Source organism: Phycodurus eques, chromosome 16 (assembly GCF_024500275.1).
Source record: "Phycodurus eques isolate BA_2022a chromosome 16, UOR_Pequ_1.1, whole genome shotgun sequence".
Lineage (NCBI taxonomy): Eukaryota > Metazoa > Chordata > Actinopteri > Syngnathiformes > Syngnathidae > Phycodurus > Phycodurus eques.
Window position 1 is genome coordinate 21279044 of NC_084540.1, and position 20110 is coordinate 21299153.

The following is a 20110-nucleotide window of genomic DNA, read 5'->3' on the forward strand; positions in this document are numbered from 1 at the left end:
GGAGATGCGAGGGTTCCGCTTGACGCCAGAGAAATATATGTTTTTGCTGTTAAAACCAAGTTTTTGGCTTGCGTCATTTGTAATCTGCAACATGATCTGATTTAAAATAATATTACACCTCGGATTGGAGGTGTCTGAATGGCCAACCAAGTCAGTTGATATTGCTTTTTCCGGCTTCTCATTGGCCCAAATATGCTCGAGAGCCGAATAATGTATTTTCCCGTGGACAGAGATTTGAAATGACTTCATTGAATAGATTTTAGACATTCTAAATGTGGAAGTATACATCTTTTTTTATATATATACCATGATGGTAGGAAAAGACATTTTTACACATATTTGCATACGTGTTGACGTGGCCTTATTGTTAAATCTGGCCTGGACACGAAAGACTTTGCTAATTCGATATAGAGCCCGATCTCATCCGTGATGAGATAATGGGCAGAGCGTTCATTTGATACTTGCCGCACGGCACTCCGCCTCAGTGTTGTTTTGTGCTTTCACGCCATCCCTTAAATAAACTTCCGCCGTCACATGAGACACGATCTTGCTGGGGATTTCCCCCCCACTTTTGCTACTGTTTGTTTAGCCAAGTTTTCTATCACTTGATGATTTATTTATTGTGGTAGCCCCTTCCAGCACGCACACACCGTCACACACACACACATTGAGCGAGTAGACTAAAGATGTCCCCTGTCTGTCAGCAGGGGCTAGTGGCTAAGGTGCAGAGGCCAGGCTTTAGGGGTGAGAGTTCAACTAATCGGTCACTTCATCAACTCATTACTCTGCTTGTTAATTAGAGGATTTAAGTGGATGGGATGAGGGGAGGTCCGCCCCCTTTACAATTGCTTTCTCTGCTGCTGTTGTCGCTGTGCTTAGCTGAAAACAGTTTAAACCGCACAATCTTGCTTGTTACACTGAAAGTGGGGAAGGAAAACTAAATAGTTTCCGTACCGTTAGTTACTTAGTACTGGAGAGAAACGATTTGCGGTCGTTGTCTCGAGAATATTTATGTAGTTATAAATGGAGCACAATTTCAGGACAAAATACAGAAATGTGGTGTAGTAATACCACAAATTGCAAATTGACTCTGCGGATGGTGGGAGGCATCTATTAGGGGCAAGGCCTGGATTTGCACAAATGCGTTTTGGGAAGAATATTAACCAATGTTTCTGGTATATTACAATGCATGCCAAGTGAAAGAAAGAGTTATTTTTCATTGGATTTGTCTCAGTAAGAGGCTGAAAGAGAAGAAACAGACCTGCTATTGTGAGGTGAATGGGAATGTTGCTGAAAGTCACACTGAAATGTTTATCAAGCGCAACATTTATGGCCTAACATTGCAACAGCGAATTTAGATGGTAGAAATTGCATGCGATATTGCATTGTTGCTACGTTGACTTTTGGCCGAGGATGTGTTTGAGTTTCTGCCACTTTGAATGTCAAAGAAAATCTATTTGAATTGAAAAATGCAGATTAGTTTGTGTTTAAACTGATTCATTCTTAACTCTAGTTGAGCCATTGAGAACTAGCGCAGGCTAACTCCATTTTTGTCATTTTGCAGGAGAGTGATTTACCGTTTTTGGTTGCAAGAAAATTTATCGCTTGGTGATTTGTATGGCAATGATTAGTTCTTCTGGATAATTGTTTCCACAGAAGTTGTGGTTTTCCGCAGATTTTGGTTTACTCCAAACATCCTTTTCATTCAAGATAATAAATAACATTCTCTTCTATAAACATGAAGATGCACTTGCACTCAACTAACTTTCTGAATCATCTTTCAATCTCCGAAGATTACTTTCTGGGATGTGTCTGTGAGAGGCTATGGCCCACTTGTTGCACTGATGAATCCGGAAAAGTGCTGAGTGCAACAATTGACTGTCCCCTATAAGTCAAAAAAAGGAATTAAACCTTGATTTAGACCGGTCTACATCTGGAAATATTACTTTTCTCTGTTCAATTCCGCACTTGACTTAAAAATAAGCAAAAATTGCGTTAGCCCATTCGCGACTCATTACCACCACTAACTGAAAACGCACAGGTAACTTTTTTAAACAAAATAGTAAAAGGTCATTTTTAATTTTATATCATTTTTACATACAACCTATATTGATTTTACAGAAATGAGATTTGAAAATCATTAGTAGCAGTGGCCATAGAGATTTAACTAACCCATTGTTTATCAAATCTAAGGACTTGAGAATCCATGATTTAGGTCATTTTAAAATATTAACAACAATCTATAAGGCTAATAAAAATACCTTACAAATACATATTCCTCAAAAAGGAGTATGCGACTACAGTTTGAAAGAAACAGAATTCTTTAAAATACTGTACCAAGGTTTAGAACCAAAGTGATGGAATTGACTATAGTAGCTAAAGGCACTAAGTTATGGAACAACTTCAACAAAGAAACAAAAGTCAAGGTCCATCAATATATTTAAAAAGCTCTTTAAATAATTATGAAATAGTTAAGATAGTTATCTGTGAGGAAAGCTTAAAAATCATTTTGAAGACGATGACAAATGTATTTAAATAGAGGCTAAAAGGGAAACATAAACGTGAAATTGAAATAACTCCTGTAAAAATGGGGCTAAAATTAGATTTATTTTTCTCTCTGCTCATTTTCATTGAAATTTAGTTTTCATTAAAACTTGTCTGCTGTAATGAAATAAAATGTAACAACAAATTTCAAAAAAATTATATTTTCAATACAGTACGTCAAGTAACAGAATGTTAAGCTTTCCAGCCCCACCCCCACCACACACACACATGAGCCCCCGCCCACCCCACCCCACCCCACCCCCCAGTTTGACAACCGTGGCTATTATAATTAATCTCTCCCTAAATGTAAACTCCCAAGAACCTGTCCCTTGTTGCCTAAGTTTCTCCCTCAGAGCTGCTAAAAGATAAGCAAGCAAGCGATTATATTAGTGCTACAAGTGTGCAAGGGGTGGAAAAAAACGTGACTTTTACATGCGAGACCCACACGTCTCCTTCATATCACTTGAGTAGGAAGTCAGATAAGAAGAGGGAAGGAATTTGTGTTCCGACAAATGAAAGCTGATCACGTCGCCTGACTTGAATGTAAAATTTGCATTTGAAAGAGGGAAGTGGTGGGCCGAGGGCCTGGATAGGATCACAGAACCTCACTTTGGTCTTATCAAAGCCTTCAAATTGGAAGGATTATTGCAAAAGGAGCAGTTAGATAAGTTGAAACTAACAGACAGAACAATCATGTAACCGCAAGATAATAGTTTGGGTCAGTATGATAACAGAAGTTACAGAGCGGGATATTAGCGGAGCAAGCTTAGCACCTGTTCCCGGCTTATCTGGCGCGCTTGTGTGGTCATGTGATAATGAGGTCATTACTGTGGCTAATAGCGCGCCCATGGAGAGGAGGTCCACCCAGCGACACTGTGGCCGACCAAGGTCAAAAGATGTAACGTCAAAACTGTTGATCATATCAGGGGTCGTACGCGCGTCTTTTTTTCCGGCAATAGTATTCCATGAATTGTGAAATGTTTCCAAAGACGTTGTGGCGATTCATACACCTGCAAAAGCAGAGATTCATTGACATGTTGGAAACCTTTGACCTGAGGTATGTGCTTTTAAGCCGCAAATATTTTGCCGAGGTCGGCTTGTCTCACCAGTAAAACGAAACGAGAAAAGACAGTGAAGGGGGTGTGACAGGCATGATCAGCAAAGCCAAGTAGCTTGACATCTCATTTTTACCTTAAATTGTTGTTCATTTATCAAGGATTGTGTTTACAACGGTGATAATCAGCCAGCTACTGTTCCACTTCTTTCACACCTTCTTGATGATGGTGTAATATATTAATTGGGCCACCTGTCAGGCGTGGTACAAGAGACAAATTCTTGGCTTCACTGTGATGTTTTTGGAAGTTTACGTCGAGGAGGGGAGGTCGTCTTGAGCTTGAGTTGGAAACCCTGCCCGATAGATGATGGCTGATGAGCCAACCAGGCAGCGAATCGGCAGAAAGTGAGGGGGAACGAGAGGAAGACAGAGTCGACTGTACAGTCAGTCTCCATCTGTTGACGTGCGTCAGGCCTCGACAGCTCGAGCACATCTTCAGTAGCCGGAGACGTTCACACGTCATCCATGGCGACCCCAGAAGAAATCTGCAAGCAAAAACTTCCCGCTGTAAAGCTAATGTCAGCTTTGTTTTTTATTTTTTTCCATGAGAAAATACGACATGTAACTGGTTTGGTGTTTCCTCCCGATACCTGTGAACACAGGCAATAATTGTCTGCAAATGTTTTTGGAAACCAATTTGTTCCACCTTAATTGCCCTTTTTTTCCACATCACTGGAGGGGTGGAGGATCTGAAGCTCCCTCACTACATTTAGGACGAATAAAATCTGCATCATTTCATGGACTCGTGACAACGTCATTACATATCTCGCCGTGCATATTTGGCCCTGATGGTTTGTGATGGTTTCCACTGCCGCGTGACTCGAATCAGCTACATCAGCCACCCAAGCGCAACTTTTTTCAGACTCTCCCGATCTATCACATGTTACGCTCCATACTGACGTGCAATCAGAGGCCTGCGTGCCTGTGCCAAAGGAGAGCCATAAATTGGTTGCTGATGAAAGACTGGAAAGATTGCGTTTTGGGTTTTGTCATCGGAGGCTTTACCCAACAGGATAGCGCCGGTGTTTTCCTCTGCGAGGGGCGTAATGGATTATCCCCGTCAATGAAACACTACTCCGTCTGGAAGTCTTGCCGGCCCGCCAGACACCTTTTGACTCTTTTTCCCAGCACCAACTTCCTTTGCAAGAGCCAGAAGCAGAATGGATAGCTGGGAAAGATGCAGGGATGGAGTGTGTGTGTGTCGGGGGGGGGGGGGTAAGGGAAAACTGAAAAGCAGGAATGAGGAATGAAGGCAAATCCCCCAACTATGAAGACCTGTGTCTGTATACAAATGCCCGACTGGTTGCCATCGCAACCAACAACATAACGCAGTTTAACACAGATGTACGAAGCTTCATCTCCCCCACCTCGTCAACCACATCTGTCCATGTCTAATCCGAGACCCCCTCAACCCCTGCACGTGTTGTGTGACAGCAGCAGACCTGATCCTCTTAGGCAGCCAACACTGGCACACAGTGGCCACGAGAGCAAAATACTCGACTGGATGACCACTCACAATGAATGGCCTGCACAATTTCAGGCATCCTCAATTAAAAGTTAAAGGACACACAATACCGTGGTGCCTGAGGTATCAATTTCATTAGTTGGGTGACCACACCCGTAACTCAGAACACTCAAATCATCTTTCCCCATTGAAATGAGTGGAAATGCCAGTCATCCGTTCCAGCTGCCGTATGATAACCAACAAAACATTTTGTTAAGTGCTTTTTCCATCCATCCATTTTCTGTACCGCTTCTCCTCACTATTGTCGCGGGTTTAATAGAGAAGATAGCATTCCATAATATTGGTCTTTATCGGTCGCCATCATTTTTCAAAATAATGTTTATCGTCCTTTTATTGGATTTGCGTGATAATTTGGGTTTTAAAATGTCCAAAATGTTCTTTTTCAAGCTATTCCAGCTGGTCTTTTCCGACATTTGAGACAGACGGATTTCTCGTTAATATGCAGCATGTAAATAAGCTTTGCTCTGATTGGATAGCTCATCTTCCCCAATTGAAACATGGAAAACAGCTTGGCTCTGATTGGTCCATATCACGGCAGGTGCTAGCGTCTAGAAGCTTAGCGGCCAAGCATCCTTCGATGTCTTACTATCATTCTGAAGCATAATTCATCGAGGGTTGCATTTTGTGGCCCAGAAACATCGCTGACGACAATTAATGGAAGCTTTCCAATTTAATCCACGATTATATCATAAGTTATGAATGATAGAGTATTTATGTATACTTTATAGACTATTTGTATGGCTTAGTTTATATTTTTCTTCTCGCCACTTGCTTGCCTCACACACATGCGCTCGCTCTGGTTAAGATAAAACTACTGCAGAGGCCTAAAAGCAGTAAAACTAATTGACATTAAACCCATTTTAAATCACATAGTGCAATTTTTTGTGGAATCATTACAATGGAAGTACTTTGAAGAGTCATCGCCCCCCAAATTGGTAATTATAACCATTTTTCTTTAATAACCCAATAATTGGTGTAGGTTCCTTGATAACATCTTCCTATTGATGATGTGTGCTATAATGTATCACAAGGATGTACCGTACCTTCTCTCATTGTCATCCAGGTGAGCAAACAGAACATTCTTGGAGATTGCTTTGGCCAAGGCGGTCATGGTCTTGTAGTCCTTTGGGATCACCTGTGTAGGCAAAGCGGTGATAGTCAACGCAGTAAAATGTACTCTGCAGGTGGACACATGAAAGAAACCAATGCAAATCCGAATACAGCATGACTTCAAAAGTGGACGTAGTGAGGTAATTATAGGGTAGAGCGCTGGCCAAACGTAGTTAGGAAGATCCGACACGTGTGTCCGTGTATTTTCGGGAAAGCCCATCTGTTCGGGAACTGTCCTCGAAATGACGCGCGGCCCTTAAAATTCCCAAGGGACCTGAACTCATTCATAAAACATGCATTTTCATGTACCGCGCGTGTGCGTCCACGTCGCCACATCAAAGCACACCAATCTGCTTCCAAAAGAGGGGGGGGGGAAAAAAAAACAACAAAAAAAAAAAAAACATTCCAGATGAGAATTCAAGGCCTCTCTGTGCAGGGATGAGAAAGAGGAGACGTAATAAGTGTTTTTGTTCCAACAAGATGATGGTGGTTGGAGTGATTGGGATGTGCCGTACAAGAAGTTCAAGCAACAGATGTCGCCACAAAAAGGCAACCACACGGCGCTGTGTGCAACATGCACACAAAACCAAAGAGAAGGAAGTGGTGAGATGAAACATTAGTCTTGTAGAGAAGGAGAAAGAACCCTGGAGCTGATTGTGATCTTGTCGAATCGACCCATTTTAGACTGAGCGATGCGTCATTCATTCATAAGAGGAGGAATAGTATGCATTTTTTTCACAATTTAAGAGTTCCCGGTTGTCTCGACATTATTCCGTCAAAACACAAAAAGAACGACCCCAAGAACAACTACTTAAAAAAAATACAAAAAATAAATAAAAAAAATAAAAAATAAAAAATCAACTAGCAAAATTTTTTTTAGACTTTTTGTGGAGTTACTGGAAACGTCTCGAGACTTTGAAAGAGCCTACAGAGCAGGAGGTGTTCAACAAATGAATAGCGGTTACATGACGTCACCTCTGGCTAATATTACCATAAGCTAATAAGCAGAATCAGAGAAATAGGCAGTTAAAATTTATACATAGTTGTTTAATTCCAAAGTTGTACAATATGACAAGAATAACGTAATATTGTGGGAAAAGGGAAAAGTTATGCTTTACGAAAACCTTTTTTCTTTGAGAAAAAAAGCTGAAATGTTACAAGAATAAAATCATAATGTTACAATAACATCTGAACAAAGTTAGTACTTATGAGAATGACTTTGTAATATGACACAATTAACATAATATTATAAGGGAAAGGTTGTGCTGTTGCAAAAGTAATTTTATGAGAAAAAGACAAATGAAGCAGCACATAAACCTCCTGCGCAAGTGCGATCGAATTTTTCCCGTGTATAAGAACTGTTATATTTGAGTGAAATTTATTCCATGCTTAACAAAGGTTTGTATTTTGAACATTTTCATCAAAATTGACAGCCGTAACGGCAATAGCGTATCGGTACTCGGTATCGGCGAGAACTCAAATGTAAGTACTGTGTTTGGGGAAAAAAAGCAGTATCAGTGCTACACTTAATACATTTTACGATAGCAACAGTGCCTGGAACCAATTACAACAAATTACAAGTGATTACTTTTCCAGGGAAATTTAGTCGAATGCACAGCCCCAAATTGTTTTATTTGAAGGGGCCCCAATAAGGAAGCGTGTCAATCAATTTGATCTCCTATTGTATTAATCAGTTTTACATAAAAATTAAAGGAGCCCATGAATAAGGTGCTCAGTATAGCCAAAATTGACTTGATTGAAAACTACCCTTGATTGAGTTTATTGCCAGGCAAGACAGAAAACAGCGTGATTGCATGCTTGCGAGTATACAACCAAGAAAAAAAACACAACTCGTGATCCAGAAAGGGTCAGCAAGGTACGAGCGTACGAAATGTAAGAACATGAGCTAATTTGACGTGATTCTGCCACGGCCTTCGAAGTGATTGCTCGCTCGTGCAAATGCGTCTCTGATGTCGAGAGCGACGACGGGGGGCGTGCTCGTTGCCATAGCGCTGGCATGCTAGCGGGCAGTCAGAGACACAAACGCATGTGAGTAATTTGACATTCTTGATGTTCTGGTGTAATCAGAGCGAGGCGATGGGCGGAGCGGCGGAGGGGCTCCTGCTATGATGTCAGCAACTCGATGCTGTTGCTGTATGTAATATTACGAGGAAAAGAAAGCGTTTTGTAATGTTACATGAGTATAGTCCTAATGTTACGAAAATAAAGTTGTTACAGTATGTAGTTAAAAAAAGATGTCTGAATGAAGTTGTAATGTTACCAGAAAAGGAGCTGTCATGTTATGAAAGTCGTAATATTACAACAAAAACGTCACACTAATACTAATGTATTTGCGAATAAAGTTGTAATGTTACCAGAAAAATAGTTATGAAAACAAAATATTCTGTAATGTATTGTTATGTACTGAAATTAGACACATTTTTCTTTAGAAATAAGTCCTAACTGTAGTGAGAATAAAGTTGGAAGGATACAAGAGTAATGTAATGACAGAAAAAAGTTGTACTGTTACAAACGTTATAATATTATGATTGAAAACAGGTCACGATGGAGGGGGAGGAAAAAGCCATAGTTATGAAAGTAATGCTTTTTAAAAAAAAAAAAAAAAAGTTGTAATGTTACAAGACAATATTACAAAAGTAAAGTCGTATTTTTCTTTAGGAAAAAAGTCCTAAAGGTTGCGAGTATGAAGTTGGAACGTTGCAAGAGTAATATACGTACTCTAATCTAGAAATGTACACTGATTTTTTTTAGAATAAAATTCTGTTCCCAGAAAAAAAAGTTGTCATGGTGTGTGAATAAAATTGTAGTATTACGAGAAAAAAGGTTATACTGTTATGCAAATAAACTACAATTTTCTTTTCTTTTACAATTCATTTTAATTTAATTTTGGGTAGGAATAAAAACATGTCATCGTAATACAAGAATAACTGTGATATAAGAAAAATAAACCATACTCTTGTATATGTATACATCTTTTATATTGTTAGAAAAAAGTTTAACCTTACAAGAATAAGGTCGTAATTTTATAATTAATATGAAAATCAAGATATTTTTAAGACGGTTATAAAGTTACGACAAAGAAGTCATTTAGTTAAGAAAAAAAATGTGAAGTGTTTAGACACTTAACACAAAGTAAACATATAATTGTTTTTTAATATTCAACATAAAAATCTGTCATCAGGCGGGACTGCAACAGTTGAACAGCGATATAGCAGGGAATTAGCTGTACTTTAGTCTCATGAAATACGGAGCAAATGTACTTCCTTCTGGTCTCCGTCTGGTCACGCTCACCTTGCGCACGTAGCTGACGGCATCCTCTTCGGTGTAGACCTCGGCGCTCACCCCTCCGCGGCGACGGCGGGCCTTGACGACCGGGTTCGGCGGCGGGGGAGAGACCTCGTCGTCGTGCGAGTCCGACTGGCTGTTAGACTTCTGCCGTGCCATGATCTGCTTGCATTCTTCCTGTAAAAAGACAAGAGGAGGCGGCGTCAAGGAGAGGGAGCGACGACCGACAGACAAACAGCAAAACGGTCATAAAGAAGACGGAACGTGCGTGGAAAACAAAGAGAGTAATGCGGAGCATGAGAGAATAAACTACCATAGTGATCAAGGTCAAACAATCCAAACTTGTACGACAAAAGTCCTGAGCGCGCACCGTCTGGATATCTGGTTCATGCTGGAAGAAGAGACATCAGGCTGAATGTTGCTTCAAGTGCCCAACACTGCGGGTGCTGAATTATTGATTGCAAACTTGATCAACACATTAACATGCAGGTGCGCTAATAGGCGAGAGCGCGGCTGACGGGATGATCATTTGCTCCTCTGCACTGTGTACAAACGGTGCGTCTGTGATAAAATGTCAGTCATCTTGAGTCAATTATCAAATTTAACCTAATCCTGCAGTTTTAGAGAAATATACTTTTCTTGGATACAAATAGTTATGTGCCTGCCCACCCATCAAAGGTGAAGTCTTGCCGATTTCTGAAAATGACTTTTTTTTCACCTATGACATGTTCAGCTCGGTTGGGTGAAAATCTAGGGTCCCTTTCTAGTCACAACCAGATTGCGGCCGCAAGACCACAGTAATCTCCCGCATATTCGCAGTTCACTGTTCGTAGTACTTCCAGTACATTTTTATTCAAAATCAAATCAGCTGTAAGCCAATTATTTTTAAGGGTAATGTTGTAAAATGACTTTGAAATAAGATTGAGTTTGTGGTACTTTTACATTTTTAAATTATGGAGGCAATTATACAAAAAAAAAAAAAATTGGAGGGCGTCAATTGCTCGAGCTTTTTTTGCTTTTCGCTATTTTACTTTCAACATTGCCTTGCCAGAATGTTATTGTGATGGGTGGAACTCCTTCATTCACTTCCCAAGTGAACGGCCATCCCTCCAGCATTTCTCCTAAACAGGCTCTCGGGTGAACTGGAGCCGATCTCAGCTGACTTTGGGCAAGAGGAATCTTACACGCTGGACTGGTTTCCAGTCAATCAACGGGCACATTTGGGGGAAACAAAAGCCTGCACACCTGTGGACAGTTTAGAGTCTTCAATGAACCTAACAGGCGTGTTTTTGGAGTGTCAACTTCGGAGGTCCCATTGTATCAACAGTTCACAAATTCACAAGAGAGTGATGATCTGTGACGATCAGCGCTTCTCTGCACTCTCAGCACTGTGCTTCGACCGCGCCGGCAATATGATGCAGCAAGTAGCAGAACAATCAAATAACTGGACAAGACTGACAAGAGAAACCTCTTTCTAATACTTGCATCGCACTCGGTCTCTCTTGTCTTCCCTTCCCTGCCTCGTTACATCCTGAGGTGACTGTGGTACTTGACTCGTGACTGTGTAAAACAATGCGACATACACACAGACGCACACATGCACACACATTCTTGCTCACTGCCTGAGGATACACAGCCGGCGGCAGCAGGAGACGGAAGAGTCTGAGCAAAACAAAAACATCAAAACAGGCAGGCAGAACACAGGTAAGACCAGTTGCCAACCATCCCTAAAAGCCAATAATAATGCCAGTTTCCAATCCCGTGCGCGGACAGACGACATAACATATCGCTCCGAGTGTTTGCAGGGGGTCTTTACCATGGCATGAAGGGGCCCCTGGCCAGGCCTGATGTCTCCCCCCTCAGCCTGTTAAAAGGCCCCGGGCGTCAAACGACCACATCAACGGGCACCATCACGTGCGAAGCGCCGTCTCATACTCGCCGGCGGCATGTCACCGTCCTCGAGCTAAGTTAGTGAGTGAGCTGAGCGATTGTGAGTAAGCGGAGAATCCGAGAACAGTTTAAAAGACAGTGTTCCAACGCGATGGCTCCAATTCTCTCGAGGCACGGCGGCTCAGGACGACTGATGAAACACCGATCACAGCAAAAAGCTTGGCCACTCTCTCTCGCTCGCCCTCGCTCACAAACATCACAATCAGGTGGTGCAATCAGCGGGCTCGTCTCGCTTCCCCTCTGTCACCATGGCAACAGGAGCTCTGTGAGCTTCCTGCGTAGTTGATGCTGAGTCTGAGCGGGAAGTTGCTCACGCACACAAACGCACCCACTCTGGCTGGGTTTACACAGGAACGCAGACCGGTACCAGAAAAAAGAAATTCCAAAAAGAAATCTGCATTTAGGAGACAATGTCAGCAGCGCGACTTCATATACTTCATATATTCGCTACAGGTGATTCTCAAGCACCAAGCCCCGCTATGAGCAAGATGTGGCAACAGGCTCCAAAAAAAGTACTGAATACCTTTCTTCCATTTTTGTAAAGCGGGATTTTTGGAGACTGGACATAAGTAAAGTCAAAATATATTTTTCTGTGACATCGGTCCAGGGCTTGAAAACTGTTGGAGACCACCACAATAGTCTTCAAATGACATAATTCCAACTAAGAATAAGTACATGTGTTTTTCACTACCATTTTCTTTAAAACGTCAGCACAGGAAAGGCCGTAGTTGATGTCTTGACTCAATAAAAGTTAGAAAACACTGACCCGAGAATATTGCCTGTAAATTGAATTACATTTTGATGAGGTTACTAAGATAGCTACACATTACTATGATATCACTGAGATTTCTATGAGATTACTGTAATGTTGCTGAGCTAACCCAGACTGCAAGGTGATTGTTGTCAGGTTACTGAGATTAGTGTGAGATCACTGGGACGACTAGGATATTACAGTACTATGAGGCTATTGCAATTGCTATGAGATGACAGTGAAATACTTGCAGAGCAAACCCATGTTGACAGATTGCATCTTCATCTCCACATCCTCATGTCTGCAGTGGACTTCTGTTCTGCCCAAATGGCATGTCGCACCAAACAGAAGGGGGGTACACCATGCCAGACGCTGTTCGTGCAGATAGTAAAGCCCCGCCCACGCACTTGGGTCAGTGAGCGAAGCATGAAGCGGGGACTTTGTGTGCGCCACAAGTCGATGTTATACTGTGTGGCATACAGTTACAGTGTCCTATCCGTTCAACAAATTACAACCTGCTCCGGTAAAAAGATAAACATTTTTCACTGTTTAGTGTGATTTGTTTTTTTCCATTTTAAATGGCGTAAATCTGACGAATATTTTTTCCAAAAACAGGTCTTCACCCTGGTGAACATTTATTGAGACAAAAGAGCAGCCATTTTTACACTCATTTCCAGGGGTCCTTCCAAAACAAACTAGTCTTAAAAAATGCTGTTCGATTGCTACCAAATTTGAACCATGTGTACGAGGCAGACGAGAAATGATAAATTGTCAGAAACCCCCTAAAAGTCAGCACAGTGTGTCAGCTGGTTAGCACGGTTAGCACGTCTGCTACATAGGTCTGACGTCGGTTCCGGCCTGCCTATGCGCACTTTGCACGTTCTCCCCGTCCTCGCGTGGGTTTTCTTCAAGTACTCTGGCTTCCTCTCACATTCTCAAAACATGCAGGTTAGGTTGATGGTGAGAACTCCAATAACATGGACCAAACAGAAAGATAAGCCTCCGAATATGAAGAATATTTTGAACCCTCACGCAGGATGTGTGCATACCACACAAGACCTCAGTTTAGCGACAGAGTTTTTCTTTTTCTTTTAGTCTTTTTTTTTTTTTTTTTAAATATAGACGCAGCCTCAACAAGGACTCACACTTAAGAGAAGGAAGCGAGAAGAGAAGATACAAAATATCCTCATCAGTGGCTGACAGCCTGGACTGAGGGTAGAAACAGGACCGATGCATCGATAACTCACAAAAAGTGCTTTTGCAACAAGTCCTCCATTACATATATATATATATATATATATATATATATATATATATATATATATTATATAGAGAGAGCGAGTGATGTGAAGACAGGCCAGAGATTCATCCAAACAAACAAAGTCCCCTGACAATAGGCGGGACGCAATCACAAATGGCTGGCCCAAATGCGCCGTCTAACGTCGCAGTTATTAAACCATCATCCGCTCTGATTTCAGCTCATTTACGCATGACCAGCCACATTAAAATGGGCCTCTTTTATTTGGTTCATTCCACACCAATTTGCAACAGGCAAATCAAACGTTTTTACAATCCCAAAAGCTTCTCGCCGCGTCGCTATTATCTTTCAAACCAGGCACCGGAAAAGCAATCTACAAGAGCATCACCCCCTAAAAAAACCCCCCAAAAAAACAAAACAAAACAAAAACAAAGAGCCATTAAGTTCATCTCACAAATGAAGGAATAGAAAGAAGCTGTTACCTTCGGCAGTCGCTCTCGCTGATGTACAGTTCACTCTCCACTGAGAAGGCAACCCAAAACAACACGACACAAAAGCACACAGGTAATGAAGCATGGAGAGTAGTCTACTCATCACGCCGTTCCACCCCATTACAGCACCACAATGGACACAAAGTCCGCTGTACTTTTTTTTTTTTTTGGGGGGGGTGGGGGGGGGGGGGGGTCTGCGTGCATGCACGTGTTTTATGGAGCTCCTGGCAATGAAATGATTTTCTCTTCTTTGTGGGCTGAACACAAACGCACACATTGTGGCTGCACAGCGACTGTCCATCTGCTAATGAAATCTGTACCCTCTAGAAATATACATTGAAAACTACTAAAAAGACATAATGCAAACAACAACCTTTACACAATGTAAAATCCTTGTTGCAACACCATACACTCAACGTCAAAACTGGTTTTATGTGTAGAGCCTTTGAGAATCATTTGGGGTCGTGGTACTGCTGTGATCTCAAGTTTCCGTCCAACTGTGGTCCTTAAAAAAATGGCATGAACTTAAAAAATGACCCCTCACTGGCCGCCCCCAACCCACCACACAAAAAACAGCAAATGATGCCATTGTCGGGGGATTTCTTCGGTTTTGGAAGGTATTAAGGCCATGCCTGCAAACCATAAAAAAAAAAGGCCCAAGACTGACTGCCGCCCACCTATGCCCCAAAAATCTTTGATCTGATGGCATTTGCTGTTCCTTAGATGTTCCTCGGTTTGGGTTTGGAGCTTTTTAGGGAAAAACGGAACGATTTGGGGCCGTAGCAGTGTCGGCCATAAAACCCATTTGTTGGCCAAATATAGACCTGAAGAAAAAGGGCCAATATTGACTGGCCCTCATATCTGGCCAAAAGCACCACATGTGATCTGATGCCATTTTCTGGTGCTCAGATGTTACCCGCTTTGGGTTTGGAAGGTTTTAGGGCCAATCAGAATGATTTGAGCCCATGGCCCAGTTGGCCGTAATCCCAATTTTTCAGACTCCAGTGGACCTGAAAAACTGTCCTGAAGTCCCTCTTGATTCTTAGCACTTTTGAATTCTTTAGGCTATGTGTTTGGATGTATCAATGACTGACTGCTTGGCCGCACACCCTTTCCCTTAAATATGAGTTTTTTTTCTACTTCTGGATTGTTGTTTTTTTCCCTCTTGCTGTTTCTTTCCAGACGCTTTACGCCTCTGCACTGTTTGTGTTACACACAGAGCACAGATTAGTAGAGGAAGCACGTATCTGACAGCTGATGGAAGACAAAAGAGGCAGTTTGCCACAGTGGCGACTCATCACGTTTACGATTCTATGTCATTGTGTTAATTCAAATGTTATATATCAAAAGTATTAGTGTCATTGGTACTCAGCATCGTTATCCGTGAGCACTCAAGAGTGAATACTCATATTCGTATCGGTCTGAAAAAAGCAGTATCGAACATCCCTAGTTTGCACCAAACATTCCTTTTCCAATTATGGCTCATCAATATTCATCAACAAAAACACATTTTCCCATATGTATTTTGGGGATTTCAAGTGTGTTTTTGGAAAGTGTTCAAACCAAGGTTGGAATTTTTGCCCATAAGTCCAAGTTCTGTTTTTATTGAGTTGTACAGGTTATAGGTCACAACGACTAAAACGTTTTGAAATGATTCCTCTTGGTCTCATTTTTATATAAACCTGGCATTTCAACAGGGGTGTGTAAACTTTTGACATGCACTGTATATGCGGAAAGCATGTAATGCATGTTTTTGTTTGTTTGTTTGTTTTTTTGCAAAAGGTGCAAATAAATTATGTGAGTCTCAAGTGTGTCAATTTAGCACACAGCACAAATGACACTGTGAACTATATGCCAGCCATGATTAGTATTCAAGCAGTCTCTTACTAAGCAACATCGCATTAATAGCAGCAGGGGCTCATCTATCACATTCATAGCATGGAATCTCCATCTTTTGAATTTTCTTATGGTAGAACTCATTTTGAGCCGCTGTATTTATTTGAGGTAAACACAATGCAGCTATTTCTTTGAATCTAAGAAATATCACTTCCTGTATATATCACTTTTAAGGCGAAGTCATCTGACAGTCACAACCCCAGAAGCTTTTTTGACGCATGCGAAGCATAACAGTGGTGCCTGTTGTGTTGTAACTGTTGTGTGATCACAACAGTCTCATGACATGCTCATGGGCAAAAGAATGACCAAAGAGCACATAAATAAGATTGTTTCAGAGAGCTAAATAAGTAATATAACAACTGCATGAATATTAGAAGTGTCTCGTGTGATGTAAGAGCCTTTGGGAATGGCCTTCATGCTGTCTTTCCTCTTTATCCATTAAAAAAAAATTTAAAACCTTCCTGTAATGTAATGATAGCATGACCACTGTTTGTTTTTACCCCTTAATAACGCATTATCTTGCTTGGAAAACCATATTTTCATTCCTAGAGGCAAACTCCAATACCCTTTATACTTTTGTCACATTTTCAACCGCTAAAATTATATTACTTAATGAATTATAATTATTATTGTAAGTTTTTTTTTTTTTTTCATAGTTTCCCCATTTAGTATTGTTTCTTCTAAGCTCTTTTGTTAGTTTTGCCACAGTTGGACATTCAATTATTATTGTTTCAATTATGACCTTTTTTTTGTGTATTAATATTATTACCATTGTTTTTCTAATCTTATGTCCATTCACGGCCATCAGACATGGGAAACATTGACTCCTGACACAGATGAAAATCAGATCACGTACTGGTACTTGCTATTTTCTTTTTAACCAACTGAGTAAAATGCTTTTTGGTGTTTTTGAAAGGTGTCTGTATACACTTATTTTGCATTTGTTTTTAATCAATATCTCATTTTTATGCTAGGATTTTTGCTTACTGTATATAATTAAAAATATAACAATATTGTACTTTTTGAAAAGGATCTATTTCTAAATGACATCATCCCAAATGAGCCACTGTGTGTCTATTTTTATGAAATGCTGTTATAGCGTCAAATAAGCAAAGCATAGCACTCCAGTGGGATGTTACGCACATGCTAAATAACGGACGTATTTAACCAGTACGGTGAGAATCTGTACTGCATTTCCAGTCAAAATACACGGACGCGAGTCCCGACCTGACACAGAGCCTCCCATTCCAAGACCCGCGTTTTTAGTTTGGTCACCAACCTTCTCCAGCTTTTCAAAATGCTCCCGCAGGAACTTCATAGGACGCTCGGGCTTAGCGATGCACAGGTTGACAATGCACTCTTTGAGGATCTGCTGGATGTTGTGCTTCTGCACAAAAATTTCACAGCCCTTCAAACTCTCGTCTTCGTCCAGAGTGGAGGAGGAGGAGGAGGTGGCCATCTTATCTTTTATCTCTGTGGTAGAAAACAGGGTGGACCGTGAGAGGAGAGGAGGGGGTAAAAAAATTAAGCAGAATCGAAACAGGTGGGGGGCGGGGGAGGTGGTAGAACTGTGAAGCTGGAGGGCTACAAACAGCTTATTACTTATTTTGGGGGGACGATGTTGGACTTTAGGCCTTTTCTGTTGGTTTCGACAGAACGAACTACGTTTACCATATTTTAGTCGACTAGAGTAACCCCGACAACACAAGGGCAATATTACAGGGGGACCTCAATTCTCAAATGTGGATTCCAACTCAAATATTTAAGAAATATGTGGTAAATCTCGTACGGGTTTTGGAGATCATGAAGCAGCAAACCTCACTAAACCTCATTTCAGCCAGCAATAAAAATATTATTGGCCAATTCATCTCACTTGTATGTAGTAGGGTTGCCCCAATCTTCTTTTTTTTTTTTAAACTCCCGAGTCACTTGATTTTGATTATCGGACGATCTGAGTCCGATCCGATACATCGGCAATGCGTTAAGAAAAGGAGATACTCGCTCGACTTGTTATTTGCATCTAAAAAGCACATTTCACAGCGTGAAGCTGGTTCTTCTGTTGAAAAAAAAAAAAAAATATTTAAATAAAATATTTTTCAGCGAATACCGATCAGCTGAAAACAACACAATCGGCCCTGATTTCCGATCACATGAACGGATCGGGACAACTTCAGTATGTAGTATGTGATGTATAACACCTCATCATGTCTTAAGTCAAGTCCCAAGTCTTTCACTCCCGAGCCTTTTAGTTTTTCTCCCGCCAATCTCACAAGTCATTCACGGTGGGAACATAAATATTTGTTTCAGGAATCTGTACTTTACTTGAGTAATTATTTTTGTGACGACATTTTACTTTTACTTCCTATATTTGTAGGGAGTAAAAGTGCACTGTAGTACATTTAAGAGTTTTTTTTTTTTTTTTTACTTCTACTTGAGAACAGACGTTGAATCAGTACTTTTAAGTCTTTTTTTTTTTTTTTAACAATTATCTGTACTTCTACTTAAGTATGGTGTCAAAACAGTGACTCGAAGTCCAAGTCGCAATGACTCAAGTCCTCATCTGTGACAAATGCATGCAAGGCAAATGTGCATGATGTTGTCAACAATCAATGAATCTGTAGCAATCTGTAAACTTTGGGATTTTCCATTGGTACTTTCCATTGTTACTATCCTCACAATGTATGTTTTGAAAAGGTTACTGGCACTTTACATTATTATTTTAATTACAGGCACTTTTTGTTGGTAATAATGAATGCAAACATCCTTACAACGTTTAACTCGGAATATGTATTTTTAGTAGGCTAACTAGCACTTTTTTACTTCCCACTTTACATTATCTGGTTTAGTCTAGTTTTAGACACTGTGTGGCGTCTTATATTTCTGTATATTATATGCGCGTGTTACATTTTTTATATATTATTTACGAGTGTGTTAGTTTGTCGTGTAGCCCGATCCGGGGGTTTTAGAAATGTATTTCTCTATATTCTGGAACTGAGATGGAAATTAGCTTTCTGCTGAATCTGATGCTAGCATCTCTTCATTTCGTCTCTACTGAATAACGTTTGGGCACATTGTTCATCACCCTACTTTACAAAAAAATTAAAATTGAAATCAATTTTTTTTTTTTTTAAATTAAAAAAGCAATAAATTGCATGGAAGTGTGCATGACGTCAAGTGAATGCTAACGCTCGTACACTTCCATCAATGGAAGGAAATCAGGAGGCTTGAGACAATGTTGCATAATAAAACAGCATTCATCGTTGCATGACCGCAAAAGGAACGTCACACGTATACACAAAGGCGACGGCTGCGGGACTGTTTACGTTACAACGCCATCGTCGAGCTAAGCGACGACAACCAAAACACAACCGCAGGGAAGAGAAACGACTGCGGGCTGACCAAATAAGGAAGGCCTGCGTCGTTGTGTGTCCACAAACACGTACATTGTCGCTGCTGTTCCTACCGTTAATGGCAAAAAAAACGGGAGGGATGCTCGGTTGTAAGAGTGTTGCAGGTGCAGGTGGGCCGGGCGGCAGGCGAGGTGCCGCTGCTGCTGCTGCTAGCTCGGATGCTGCTAACTCGGAAGCTGTTGTTGTTGTTGATGCTGCTGCTGCTGCGGCTGCTGCTGTGATCTGCGTCAATGCCGATGACGTCACCAGGGCATCTCAGCCGCAACGGCGCTTTGCGCCTGTCAGCCTCTTCAAAGGCTTTAAAAAAAATTATATATATATATAAAACTTCTTGGCTCAAGTACCACAAGCAACAATAAAACACAGTGGCAATAACATTGCGCACATTTCGAACATCAACACTGTGCTAGTAAAAAAAAAATATAGCTCATAAAAGTTAAATATAAATGTTTGCATAGAAACAACTGAACTGTACTTAACAAATACCGTACTGGATTTAAAATTTTAAAAATCAAATAAAAATAAAAAATCAACAAAATCAGACCAAATATGCTGCTGCAAAACTTATTTGCCGCTGATATTTGTTGTGGAAATTGGTCATCAATAGGGAGAGTCAAGCGATAAAAGCAATTTTAGCGGGTGATGAAGACCTAATATTTAGGAATCACTTTTACTCCAGCAGCTCCAGTTCCGTTATGTATTAGGACCGTTTCAAATTACACAACAAGTGCATGTTTCTGTATTTTGTGGATGGC

At 40.8% G+C, this 20110-nt stretch overlaps 1 protein-coding gene across 3 annotated transcripts in view; it reads right to left on the reverse strand.

The window, feature by feature from the left end:
• Positions 1–19579, reverse strand: part of prkar1b (protein kinase, cAMP-dependent, regulatory, type I, beta) — a 53185-nt gene extending 33606 nt beyond the window's left edge. The window contains exons 1-4 of one of the 3 annotated variants that reach the window (XM_061700900.1): positions 19409–19579; positions 17225–17418; positions 9606–9776; positions 6227–6318 (exon numbers count right to left, since the gene is read on the reverse strand). In XM_061700900.1, coding sequence (XP_061556884.1) covers positions 6227–6318; positions 9606–9776; positions 17225–17404 — 443 coding nt within the window. In that variant the 5' untranslated portion in view covers positions 17405–17418; positions 19409–19579. The other 2 variants (XM_061700901.1, XM_061700902.1) reach the window with 2 other exon arrangements.
• Positions 19580–20110: the final 531 nt, after the last annotated feature.